Source organism: Artibeus jamaicensis, unplaced genomic scaffold, assembly GCF_021234435.1.
Source record: "Artibeus jamaicensis isolate MK-2021 breed Jamaican fruit bat unplaced genomic scaffold, CSHL_Jam_final scaffold_369, whole genome shotgun sequence".
Taxonomy (NCBI): Eukaryota; Metazoa; Chordata; class Mammalia; order Chiroptera; family Phyllostomidae; genus Artibeus; species Artibeus jamaicensis.
In genome coordinates this window covers 34,808,810-34,822,355 of record NW_026522042.1, presented here as the reverse complement: position 1 = coordinate 34,822,355, position 13,546 = coordinate 34,808,810, and the positions used below count along the sequence as shown (strand labels likewise).

The window sequence follows — 13,546 nt, the reverse complement described above, 5'->3', positions numbered from 1 at the left end:
AAAGGTGTGAGTGCCTTTTAGTTGTACTTTCGGTAGATTTCCCTATTCTTCGTGTTGTCGTTGTAGACAATGTTTGATGGTTTCCCTTTAAAAACATTAGATTAATGAATGACACAAAATTCGTTTTATCTAAAGACAGAAATTGGGCTACAGTTGGACTCTCCAAATTCCACAGTCATCCTCCCACCCCACTCCAGTCAGATTTAGTTAGAGTTAGGTGTGTGTCTGTTTACTCACTGTGAATATCCAAACAAGAATTCACAGTTGCCTAGGGAATCTCACTGTTCTCTTTTAATTTGATATTGCAGAATGCACTGTTTTTATTGGTACTATAACCTATATTTATATTGAACTTTATAAAATTTTCAAGAATTGGTTGTATTAAAATTCTTTCAATGACTTCATTCTTTGTTAAAATATGATTTTACCATTTAAAAAAGTTAAAGCAGAGGAATATTTGTTCTTTTTAGTTATTTTTAATTCATTTCCTGAAAGAAAACAGTAAATTGGCTATGTTAATAAAGACAAGCATGCTTAAAAATAAATTGGGCATTTTAAGAATATCGTTCTTATCAGTCCAGCTCTTTAAAAATCCAAGCAACTACTTTGTAATTGGAGCTATTAAAATAAACTCAAATATTTGTGCCAATCATCATTTGGTCTCAGAATTAGAAGAAGCTTTAAAGGTAGGAGCCACCTCCGACTTGTCCTTACAGGAGGTTGAGGCACTGAGCCCTGGCCTTGGACCTTTCATCTTGCGGGGACAGCCGTTTACAAGGGCTCAGTTAGACTTCATACCGTGTTTTGCCAAATTCTCTCCCCTGTAATTCCCACTTATTTATACCACAGTATAATTTGTTTAACCCACAGAATAAATAACATCTCTTCAAATTGCAGAATACTTGAAGTCATCTCTTACATGTCCCTTTGTCATTGTTGAATGTACTTATTTCCTAAAGCTGTTCCTTCTGTAATTTCTAAGACTCATTGGTTTATTTTATAGTCTACTAATATGCAGTCCTCAGAATGGAAAGACATATCCCCTAAGTTCATGGCCATTCTTAGTATATAAAGAATGTTGCCTCTCCTGCTGGGCGGTGATTTCATTAGGACCAGTTTTCTCAGGTACACGTTTATAGGGTGGGACCATGAAGCTGAGACTTGGAGAACTGTGGAGGTTCTCTAGGGCAAGGCCAGGGATACGCATCTGGGCAGAGGGAGTGACTCTGTGGTGCAGACAGATGAGAGGCGGTGTGGCTGGAGCCTGGTGCAGATGTGGTGAGTGGTGAAGCAGGACTGTGAGCATGTCTGGACCTGGAATCGTGACTTGTGAGGGGGGAGGGAGGGATAACGGCACTGGTGCCTAAGTGTCACAGCAAGCAGTAGAGCCTGTTCTAGAGCCTTGATCTCCTGATACAGGTTCCATGCCTTTCCCGATAAACCACAAAGCCTCATAGATGGGTGGAGCTCCAGTATGAAGAGGGTTATGGTGGATTCAATGAAAGTGTTTCCTTGTTTGCAAAACTACCGCTTAGACAATATTGATGTCTTCCCTTTGTCCATTTATGTAACATAAATTAAGAAATTATTGTGAAAGTATACCTGCCTGAGTCAGTAAGTATCCTGTTTGGAAACCAGCTTCACCTAGAAGGGCTTTTCCTACAGTACCAAGTCCCCTGTGGGCTTGCGTCAGTCCTTAGTGCCTGTGCTACCCTTCAGAGTTCAGTGCAGACTCCCAGGTGAGGTTTCTAGGTGAAGGGGAGCACCTGAGTATGTAAGAAGGTTAACTAACTTGTTAACTTGTTAACTAACCTGTTTTCCTCTACTAACCTCTACTAAGAGGAAATTTTAATTACAAGTCCCCTGTACCTTCAAGACGCTTAGTGCTCTCCATCTGTCTCCGCAGCAGCCGGCAGCAGTGCAGACGGGACCCCGCAGTTTTCACTTCAGTGTTGATGGGAATAAGAGGTCATCTGCTAAAGTTTCTGATTCAGTAAGTTCTTGGCTTCTTGTTCCATTGTAAGTGATTTTCTTGGCTTAGATGGGTAATGAGCTATACCAGTTTTTACTGTATTTGAGTAATACACAGGTCTTATTTGAAGGAAAAATTCTCATTCCAGTGTATGCCCGGTTATTTTTTACTGTAGTTAATACTTAATTGGAGTACAAATGTAAACGTAGATATTACCATTTTTTCTTACAGCTGTGATGTAACTATAAACCAGATAAAATTTAAACAAGTGAAACAACAAAATTGTAAAAGACAAATGACAGATGCACAGTGTGTACTGTGGTGGATGATAACACCCCGCTCCACACAGGACCGTGTGGGCTCTGGTGTTCAGTGGGCTCACCTACTCTCTGCTGAAGACACTGAAGTTTACTTACAGGTTTTTTTCTCATGACTTCACAGTAGTTGCTGAATACTCGTTGGCACCTTCTCAGTCAAAAATGCAAACGTGGGCCTGGACTAGAGTTGTGGTCCTTGGTTCTTCTGTCAGGCACATGAACTAGGATACAGTTATCTAAATGAAAGCAACATTTAATTTTAACATTTGTGGGAAGCACGCAGATCACAGTGGAGAATTGTGATCTACACTACATTCTAAGTTTAGGTATATATATATATATATATATATATATATATATATATCTATATGTCTATATGTAGGTACAAAAAAGGCAAACATGATCATTAAAAAGGAAAGCGAACTTTAGAATTGTTATTTAGATTGTATTGGTGCTTTCCTGTGTCTACAGCTCCCTGCTTGGAGGTGTACCTTTATGTTTTCGGCATTCCAACTAATGTTGGGTTCCTAGCTCCAAAGGGTGGTTGGCACTACCCAGTGTGGGTAGAGCTGGCTGGCCCCTTCCACAGAGGGTGTGCCCGCCACATCTCAGGACTACAAGTTGTTGGTATTCAGCCTCATGTAGGGCAGAGGCCTTCTGAGTACTTGGCTTTTTTGTATTTCTTCTTTCATTCCCTTTAAGCCCTTCACTGTAGCTACAGTCTATGTGTTCAGCCTAGTTGAATGGGTAATTGACTGGTGAATTTTTCTTTTCCAGATTTCTACACAGTACCCAGTAGTAGATCATGAATTTGATGCAGTGGTGGTCGGCGCTGGAGGGGCAGGCTTGCGAGCTGCGTTTGGCCTTTCTGAGGCAGGGTTTAACACAGCCTGTGTTACAAAGCTCTTCCCTACCAGGTCCCACACTGTGGCAGCCCAGGTAAGAAAAGGGGGCTCTCCCAGTGCTTTTGGCACCTGCAAGGCACCGTGCAGTGCAGCCTCTGCCTGAGCAGCCTCCTGCCACAGACGGCCTTCCCATGGTGTTCCCTGTGCTCACTCGGCCTTGCTCCCTTAGGGATCTCTGCCCACTCTGCCCCCACTCCCATCGCCTGGGGCCACGTTGTCACTCTTTTTCTGCTCTAGTCACACTCAGGGCTTCTGTGACCATTCCACCGAGTCCCCTTCCCCTCTTCTTGGTTTAATTTTCTTTGCTGCACTTACCAGTCTGAAATGAGCTTGTCTGTGGGCCTGTTTTCTGTTTGCTCTGAATCTGGTGGTTACTGCTGCATCCCCATTAAATGTGGCGATGAGCTTGGATGATGACATGAATTTGCAGGACAGAAAAATAGTGGCTCTGGATTTAGGGAAGAGGGCAAGAGTACGGTAAAAATTACTCAGTGGTTTCATAATTTTGTTCTTTTGTTCTGGCATCGTAGGTGTGTACAGGTTGCATACAGGTAGTATTCCAAAATCCTATTTGACTGTCTCTTCTTTGTAGAGACAACAGAGTGTGTGGCGACTTTCCAGGGACCACGTACGCCACTGTACTCTGGAACAGTCTGCATTCAGTGTCCAGCAGTGTTCTCAGGCTGTCCACATACTTTGTTCTAAGCTCTGCTTTGTGGCCTAAAGAATAAATATATACCTCTGGAGAATCCATTGTCTTAAAGGAAAAAGACAAACAAATAATCCTAAATATTGTGAAATACAAGTGTTCAGGTAGGGCAGTATTAATAAAATAAAAAGAATAAGGAAAGGATAGCTTAACTTGCATGTTGGTTCTTGAGAAAAGAGGTGCAGTTGGAAGGATGAGACAAGTAGGGGCCTGGGAGCGTCCTAAGAGCATTTCTAGGAATGCCCAGAGACCAGGCGCCTGTGGCCCCGGTTCTTACCAACGGCAGCCATACAACAGATAGCATTTATGCATGCACCGGACCAAGTATTTCTGTGTTGTTTTATACCGGACTTCTGTGGCCTGCTACTTCTCTGGTACTTAACATACTTTATCGGGGTTGCGTCGGGTTTGCAGATGGAGGGGTTGGAGAAGGGAGGAAGAGAGTAACAAGGTTCCTCACTCTCTGCCAGTGACTCAGTTTGTCCCGACACATAACTTGGGAAATGGAGGCACAGCAACACTAAGTGGGGAAGGAATTCCAGCATGGGTGTGCTCAATTCAAAAGTTGCAATTGAATAACAATTGGAAAAGAGCGAGGTGAGTTAGGAAATGTGCCTCATGTAAAAAACATTATCTAAAGAGGACAAGGAATCCAGTTTTAAGTTGGGGAGGAAAAGGGCCAGCCTCACATTTGCCCCTGAGCTGCATTTTCTGTGCCTCTGAGGGGTGGAGGCAGTTGGGGATACAGCAGTGACCACGCACAGCAAAAGGAAGTGGGGGTACGGGGAGGTGACTCTGAGTTTGGAGTTTCTCACTTGGCGGTACTTCTCGTCTTCAACACACGCCCATGGATGCCGTTGGGAACGTTCTGTCATAAAATCACCCAGATTTGTTGAGTATGTTTCATGTGCCAGGTTTGGTGAGAAGCGTTGCACATGTAACCTCTCACTTTGTTCTCCAGGTAACTCTTCAAGGTGTTCAGCTTCATGTCCTGTTTGCAGATACAGAGGCTGAGGGTTGCAATAACTCAGCCCACATCATTAGCTTGGCAAGGGGAGGAGGTGTGATTTAGAATCTGTCCTGAAATGCTACCTTGCAAGTTCTTGGCTTTCTCCAGTTCTGGTTCCTGGGGAGGATCCATGGAGCGATGAGCCTGGAAGGTGCTGTGGGGCTCCCACTTGTAGCTGCTGAGTTTGCTCTGTTTGTTTCCAGGGAGGAATCAATGCCGCTCTGGGGAACATGGAGGAGGACAACTGGAGGTGGCACTTCTATGACACTGTGAAGGGCTCTGACTGGCTGGGGGACCAGGATGCCATCCACTATATGACAGAGCAGGCCCCTGCCTCTGTGGTTGAGGTAACATCCTCACAGTCTGTTTTTAACGGTATTGATGCAAGTGTGGTTGGCTGATAAGGGTGGTGATAAGCCATGTAACGAGGGAAGTCTTTTCTGCTATCAGCCATTCATTTAGTACGGAACTATTTCTCTTTCCTGATGTGCCAACGTTTCTGTGGAATATATCAGTATTGGGTTTGCAGATTTAGGTTGAAGTTGCTCAGAGTAAATAGCCATGAGTGTCTTGATTCCTTTAAAGTACTAGGTGCGCCCTGGCTGGTGGGACTCAGTGGATTGAGTGTGGGCCAGCAAATTGAAGGGTTGCTGGTTTGATTCCCAGTCAGGGCACATGCCTGGGTTGTGGGCTGGGTCCTCATTTGGTGGTGTGCAAGAGCCCAAGTTCCCACTCGGGGGCTTGCAGGAGGCAATCGATTGATGTTTCTCCCCCCTTCTCCCTGTCTAAAAAGTAAATACAATCTTAAAAAAAAAAAGTACTAGGTATTTATTTTTGTTTCACAGCTAGAGAATTATGGCATGCCATTTAGCAGAACCGAGGATGGGAAGATATATCAGCGGGCCTTTGGTGGACAGAGCCTCAAGTTTGGGAAAGGCGGGCAGGCCCATCGGTGCTGCTGCGTGGCTGACCGCACTGGCCACTCACTGCTACACACGTTGTATGGAAGGGTGAGGCTGCCCCGGTGCCTGGCAGTGGGACGAGCGTGTGGGGATGAGCTGGAGACAGGCCACCTGGGGATGTATCAGAGTGTCAGCTTAAGGGGTAGTGCCTTAAAAAGCAACAGAACCACTGGGTAGGCCATGTGTAGTAATTGTGAATAGGAAAGAATTTATTTTAGCAAACTAAATTGTTAGTCATTACATACCAGGTTTGAACTTTGTAACCTCTCACACCAAAAGTATAGGAGCAGAGCGTGCATCTTAAGGCCCTTTCACCACCTCTGAGTTCATAAACTGATTTGTTTTAATAGTTAAGTGTTAAAACTGGACGAAGGCTTGGGGGCTACTTGTCACTGGATAATCAGGACAAACTTTGACATGGCCAAAAAAGCAATACTTTGAGTAATGTTGATTCAGAATAATCAGTATTCTGAATTCTTGTTTACAAATGGTGCAGGCCATTGATTTGCGAGTGTTAGACACCAGTGGCTTTTCTGGCCAAGTGTGTTGACAAATATGTGACAGGCCCTGCTCATCCCACAGAACTGTATGTCACCTGAGAAGCTGACAGTTGCATGAGGGACCCTTTCATGAGCTGAGGAGACCGTCAGATCCAGGGTTTGGGCCGTTGTTGTCCATTATTGAACATCCTGCTGCCCTAGAAATATGTTTATCTGGGTGTCCAGTCCAGCCCTTCCCACCACGTGTGACCATCACAAATGTTCCTGGTGTGCTGAGGGGCTGAATGCTTTGTTTTATTTAAGTGGCTGCGTGTGGCTATCAGCTCCCGTGTAGTACAGCCAAACCTAGGGTGAGACCTGTGGTTGGTGGGCCCCAGCTCTGGCATCAAGCCACTTGTGTCTCCAGAGAGCCTGGAATACCTCTTAGGACGTGTGGGAAGAAGGGATGTGTTAGCACATTCCCATTTGCTTCCTGGTGTCAGTCTCCTCCCGGTGAGCACGGACGTGTGGGCACCTCTTACGTTTTGTTCATACGAGAGCCCTTGTGTGTTGCTTCACGCAAGCATCAGCACTGCGGCCGTGCAGTTCCGTGTCTGTGACTCGGTTCCAGCCTGGGCCCCCCCGATCCATTTGTTTCACACCACATCAGGGTTTTGACCTGTTCACATGAGCAGCATTGCCTTAAATGTTGGCCTGACACCCTACATGCAATAGAAAAGGTGGGATCATTTTATTTGTTTGTTTGTTTGACTTCATTTATTTATTCATTTTTAGTCTTTGCGGTACGACACCAGCTATTTTGTAGAGTATTTTGCCTTGGATCTCCTGATGGAAAACGGGGAGTGCCGTGGTGTTATCGCACTGTGCATAGAAGACGGGTCCATCCATCGCATCAGAGCGAAGAACACTGTTATAGCTACTGGGTAGGAATCTAATTTCTAGTGTATTTCATTTCTCTGTAAAGAAGTTGAATTTCAGAGGTTTTTAATCCTGATGAAAGCAGAGGCATTTTGGACATGTGGTTCAGACACAGGCCGTCTCTTGGTCTAGGAGGCCCGTCACTTTTGCCAGCCTCAGTTCCTTTTCTCTCAAGGGGGCAACAGTAGCACCCGCCTCTGAGGTGGGTAAGAAGGTGTCTTATCATCAGTGTGCAGTGGGGAGGACCCTTGAGGAAACTGAGGCCTAGAGGGTCACATGACACTGGGAATAATGACTCTGTTGCTTTAATGGATAGTATTTTGGTTAGATAAGTGCTCTTTGTTCATGTGATGAAAATATGTAAATTCTATTTTATACCATCAATCTGTTATTTTAACCCCTTAAAAAGGTGAGTCCATAAACATTTAAAACTTTCATTGTAAAAGTGGTACATGTTCATCATAAGCGAAATCACTCAGACTTCACACAGGTAGTAGCGTACCAATGAGAGAACCTTCTCTGTCCCAGGCCCCCCTCCCACTGGTCCAGGGTAGTGTGTGTGGAGGGCAGCCCTGGCGGTGCTCTGTGGGCGGCTGTCCACTCGGTGCCGTGAGAAAGGAGGTTCCGCTGGGGCGCCGTGTGCAGTCACCACCCTCTGTGGGCCCGCTTGTCTGTTTTCCAGAGGCTACGGGCGCACCTACTTCAGCTGCACATCTGCCCACACCAGCACCGGAGACGGCACCGCCATGATCACCAGGGCAGGCCTCCCCTGCCAGGACTTGGAGTTTGTTCAGTTCCACCCCACAGGTAGGAAGGGGCTGCCTTCGTGGAGCCAGAGCTCTCCGTGCCTTTTCGGCACGCAGTTCCCGTGGAGTGCTCCTCTGCAGTTCCCGTACACACTCTTCTCTCGGTCCTGGCTGGTCACTTGCGCGCAGACTTTCCCTGCTTCACCCAAGGCAGTGGAGGTCCCGTCTTAACTACACCTTGCCCGGTTGTACTTAGTCGTAAAACAGCGGTTGTTTCAGTGTCCCTTTCCTCACTGCGTTGTCAGGTCCAGAAGGCAGGGGCAGGTCTCTGTCATTTACTGCTATGTTCTCAGTACCTGGCACCTGGTAGGACCTCAGTCAGGTTTTACTGAGTGAATATCCTGAAAGCGAGGGGGAATACCTGTGACCAGAAAAGTGGCACTGGCATATTTCAGTTTGTGGGGAAACATTAGGCTGCCACAGTGACAGTGCCATCAGGGTGTAGCTCTGACCTGCAGGGCTCCATGAGGTGCTAATGAGGGAAGGTGCCAGTCGTGGCGAGGACGAGCTCACCTCGGTCATCGGGCGTTACAAGTGTGGGATTCGGACCGTACAAGTGCAGTCTCGGCTGGGTGGCAGGTTTGAGAGATTGCCAAGCAGTTATCCCTCCATAAGTGAGTCTCAGAATCCGCCTCTGGGGAGATCAGTCTCATCCCGACCTTCCTTTCTGGGCTGCTTTTCTGGTCTGTCAGCCCAGGAGACCCCACACATGGTAGCAGTGGCCGCCGTGCTAAGAGCTAGGCCTGTGTTTTCCCTTTGCTCTTTGTCAGTGTGTGCTTTCTGATCCCTGGCAGGGATGGAAGATAACCATTGCATTAGGTGGTTTTATAATTACTAGTTCGAACCAGACTTTTAATTCTCCTTGTGATTTATTGGAGCACCGTTTCTCATGCCTCCTATTCAGTGTGTGAGAAATAAACCACTGGAAGAAAGGCCATTGAAAGTAGAAACACTGAAAAGCAAGTGAAATGTAAGAATTTGTATTCTCGTTTTAAAAGCAAGGTAACTCTCATGGTGTGTGAATGCAAGTGTTAGCTGTCCAGTTACATTATGTATCTGTCTCCTTTGTTAAAACTGGAGCATGGCTTAGCATTCCTCATTTTCATTACATCAAGGACCAAGTTGAGAAGAAGGGAACAGATCTCACGTGTTGCCAGGCATGAGTTTGGGCTCTGCCCTGCCCAGCTGTGGGACATTGGGCAACTTAGCCTTAATTGCCCTTCTCTGAAACTGGGGGTACTATTACTTGGAATCACTGTACGTTGCAAGTACAATGTAAGTATTAACTGTATATTATTACCATTGTTGGTATTTGGTTACTTTATTTTTATTTATTCATTTTAAAGAGAAGGTAGAGAGAGAGAAACATTGATTTTTTTTTTTTGTTCCACTTACTTGTTCATTTCTTGATTGATTCTTGTACATGCCCTGACGAAGGATTGAACCTGCAACCTGGGTGTATGGGATGATGTGCTAACCAACTGAGCTACCTGTCCGGGGTGGTATTTGGTTACTTTAGATACAAACTTTCCAGGATACATATATGTAATTTTTTTACCTAAGTTAATCATCACAATTTCAGGGTGCAAAAGGGTATTCAGAAATTAAAATAAAACCTGAGGTATGTAACATGTACTTAGTTGTGTTGAAAGGTTAAAATGCAGTGAAAAATCAGAGTACTCAGTGGGGCTGCATCATTGCCCACAGTGGCTGTCCTTCCTCCTCACTACAGTTTTATCAGTGCCTTTGTTACAGAAACTTCCTGCTTAGTATTCCTTAACTTTTCTTCTGTCTTACTTACACTGTTGACTTTAATGTCCTTTGCCTACCCTTTACCATCCTCCCCCCAAATGTCTTTCAGGAAATACTTGCACAGGCCTAGCATTGTCAGATTATAAATACTTCGTTAACTGGGTTCTTCGCAGGCATATATGGTGCTGGTTGTCTCATCACGGAAGGGTGCCGTGGAGAAGGTGGCATTCTCATTAACAGTCAAGGCGAGAGGTTCATGGAGCGATACGCCCCAGTCGCAAAGGACCTGGCCTCCAGAGACGTCGTTTCTCGGTCCATGACTCTGGAAATCCGTGAAGGAAGGTCTGTGCAACTATCACCAAAGGTGTCTGGGTGCACGTGCACGCAGGCACTGCCTCCTTTTTCTTTGGTGGCCATTGTTCACGTCTGTATTTTAACATGGGCTGGCGTGGCTTCTGGGTGAGTCCAGCACCCACCCCCACTTCTCTGTCGGCAGGCGGGCTTTTGCCTGTGCTACTTCTGGCTGCCGTCTGTTAGTTTATGTCTCTCTAAAGAGTTACATTTTGAGAAGTTTAGCAGGTTTGATTTAAATCTTTCTCAGATCTTTGGAACATGTCAGTGTGAGTGTGTGGTGGAGTCAGGCAGTATCAGAGAGGTAAGATAGGACACCCCCCGCCGTAAGTGGGTGTGTGAGCCTTTGCTGTGTATTTGGTGTTAACCCCCGTTTTGGTGCCTTCAGGGTGTGTGGCTGTTTGTTCTTCATCCAGGCAGCTTTAGGCTCCTTTACTATGGTGACACGTCAAATATCTCTTGGTATGGCCTCTGGAGGTTTTACATTTTTATGTAAAAAAATGAGAAGTCAAATGATTTTGGAATATTTGGCATAAAAGGACTTTCTACTGCATTACCCAAGAAAAGCCTAGCAAACTGCGAGCCCAGTGTGTCTGTCCATGGTGTTCATGGCTGTGTCCAGCGTCTGGAGTCCACCCCCCTGCACACAATAGGTGCTTAGAAAAGTCACGATGACTGGGTTTTATTTAGTGTCACAACTGGGGAGCCTCGTGTGCTTTGATGATTTCATAATGTCATGCTTTCTGTAACCACTGTTCTTTGACTTACATTGTACCGTCCTTCTCGACCAGAGGCTGTGGCCCCGAGAAAGATCACGTCTACCTGCAGTTGCACCACCTGCCCCCAGAGCAGCTGGCCATCCGCCTGCCTGGCATTTCGGAGACGGCCATGATCTTCGCAGGCGTGGACGTCACCAAGGAGCCCATCCCCGTCCTTCCCACTGTGCATTACAACATGGGCGGCATTCCCACCAACTACAAGGGGCAGGTGATGACACAGCAGGGGAGAGGGTGGGGACAGTGGGCCCGCCTTGCAGTTGTCCCTTTAGATCTTAGAGGAAAAGGCACATATTTTTCTCAAAAAAGTACCTGTTGTTTGGCTGAACTTTCTTTAAATTGCTGTTAACTGGAGAGCAGAAGAAGCCCTTACTTATATTCCAGTTTTTACATTCACTCCTTAATAACAATTCTGAACATTTACCATCCCTTCTTAGTAAATAGTCATGGATATAATTTACAGTTTTTTCCTTTATGATCTTAGGTTACTTTTATAGTGACCTTGTAAGTTGTGTGTTCCTTAATGTTTGGGTGGTTGCAGTTGACAAAGAGCTTTGCAATCACTTTATTGTAGTCCCTTCTCAGGCGAGGTGATTGGAATTGTATTCTCACTTCGTAAATAATAAGTTGGAAAAACCTGAGTTATAACTCAAGTCTTTGCCTCATAGTTTAATGTTCTCATACCCTGCTGTGCTCCCTTCATCTGAATCCAGTCAGAGAGTGGGAGTAAAGGGGGTCAAATCAGGTGATAGCTGAAGCTTCTGATGAGAGTTAGTTGTGGGATTGAAATCACAGGTGCTGCCATTCGGGGTCCTTGACCTCGGCCTGGGGTAACCTAGTGTCCCGAGGCAGAGGGAGGAGGCCGGGCAGATAGGTGCAGAGGGTTCCCTGCAGACGAGAGAAGACCCTGTCCCTGCTCTGACCTACAGCATGTCAGCTCCTTGTGGGGAAGAGCTTGTGCGAACTGCACTCTTCCACGTTACTCCTTTTCCCACAGGTTCTGAGGCATGTGAACGGCCAGGACCAGGTCGTGCCTGGCCTGTACGCCTGCGGAGAGGCTGCCTGCGCCTCGGTGCATGGTGCCAACCGTCTTGGGGCAAACTCGCTTTTGGACTTAGTCGTCTTTGGCCGGGCATGTGCCCTGAGTATTGCAGAGTCCTGTAGACCCGGTATGTTTTCTACAAGTAGCTGGTATTTCAGGGGGCAGAAGTTTACAGGGGGCAGAGGTCTGTAATTGGGGTTTTGCTTAGCCATACAGTGGCAGTCTGGTTTTCCCCTGGAAGGGTGGAAACAAATTCAGAGGTCTACATGGTGGCACACTTAAGAGGGTAACATATTTGATCAAAACTTTTTTTGCAGTTGATATGTTCTGTTTAGATAGAAAAATCACTGTTAGGAAATTGTTATTTGGACGGGAAGTTTATCACATATTACTTCACATAAGTTGCTTGCGGTGAGATATTTTGAATCATAGGTATAAGTGAATATATAATTTTTTGGTACTTATAGAACAGTAATTTATAATTTAGGCCATTCTAAAAACAAAGTGTAACTAAAGTAGGAAGGGATGATTGATTGCAAACAAAATGAAGGCTGGGGTCACAGCTCTCCCCCTTCGGTAATGGAATAGGTGTTAAGCAGTGATTTTCTCCTTGTGGTAATTTTAAATATATTTTCGGGGGGGAAAAAACACTCTGTGCTAAAAGTGTAAATCTACACTTCCCACCCCTGAGACCGGTCAGGTAGTGGCTCTGACCTTCCAAAGGGTCCTGGCATCGGTTGCCTCGCTCGTCCAGAGCAGCAGTGTGAGGTGGAGACATTCCTCCCGAGGCAAGGCTGGCGGGGTAGGAACAGAGATTTTTGTACAGATTTTAAATTGGTGAAAGTGATGCTATGAGAACAGTATAGTCTTGCTAACCACTAATTAAACATAACCCTTAGGGTAGCAAGATGCTCTACCCACTTTTGTATCTGCAGGTATCGAGATGTACGTAATAAAAAGGACAGTTACAGGTTCAGAGACGCTTTGATGCTCTATCCACAGCTCCAGGCTGAAACGCAGAGGCGGGACCTTGTCTCCAGTCCTTGTCGCAATGTCAGGAATTAAACCCGCCATGTCCAACTCCAGATCTGGTGCTCATTTCCCTGGCAGGGAGCCTGATACCAAATCTTCCAAAGTAAAGCAGAAAACTTTAGGTTCCCTTTCTTTGCAAATGAGAAAAAGGAAGCTTCAGAAGCATACCTTATGCTTCCATATCTGCAGGATCAGTGCACACTTAAAATGTTCTTAACTCAGCAGTGAAAAGGAACAAATACCCATACATGCATCAACATGAGTGAACCTCAAATGTGTTAGCCTCTGTGATCCAGGCTCAAAAGACTACATTTGTATGATTCTGTTTACATAATATTCTGGAAAAGGCAAAACCAGGGGCTGAGATGGATCTGGGGTTGCCAGGGACTTCATCCTGCTTCAGGTGGGGCCTGTGCATCTCCCTGTCCAAACCTGCAAAACTCTGCACTAAAACTGGTATTGTACCTTAATTATATTTTGACTTTTGAAAGTTCA

The 13,546-nt window shown here is 45.7% G+C and overlaps 1 protein-coding gene across 2 annotated transcripts in view; it reads left to right on the top strand.

Moving 5' to 3' along the window:
• The window catches only part of SDHA (succinate dehydrogenase complex flavoprotein subunit A), a 28,270-nt gene that overhangs the window by 2,913 nt on the left and 11,811 nt on the right, over positions 1-13,546 (top strand). Inside the window, exons 2-10 of one of the 2 annotated variants that reach the window (XM_037137318.2) lie at positions 1,910-1,993; positions 3,067-3,228; positions 5,116-5,259; positions 5,758-5,922; positions 7,149-7,297; positions 7,975-8,099; positions 10,024-10,192; positions 10,993-11,188; positions 11,975-12,146. In XM_037137318.2, coding sequence (XP_036993213.1) covers positions 1,910-1,993; positions 3,067-3,228; positions 5,116-5,259; positions 5,758-5,922; positions 7,149-7,297; positions 7,975-8,099; positions 10,024-10,192; positions 10,993-11,188; positions 11,975-12,146 — 1,366 coding nt within the window. Of the gene's footprint in view, positions 1-1,906; positions 1,994-3,066; positions 3,229-5,115; positions 5,260-5,757; positions 5,923-7,148; positions 7,298-7,974; positions 8,100-10,023; positions 10,193-10,992; positions 11,189-11,974; positions 12,147-13,546 lie in introns of both variants that reach the window. The other variant, XM_037137317.2, reaches the window with a different exon arrangement.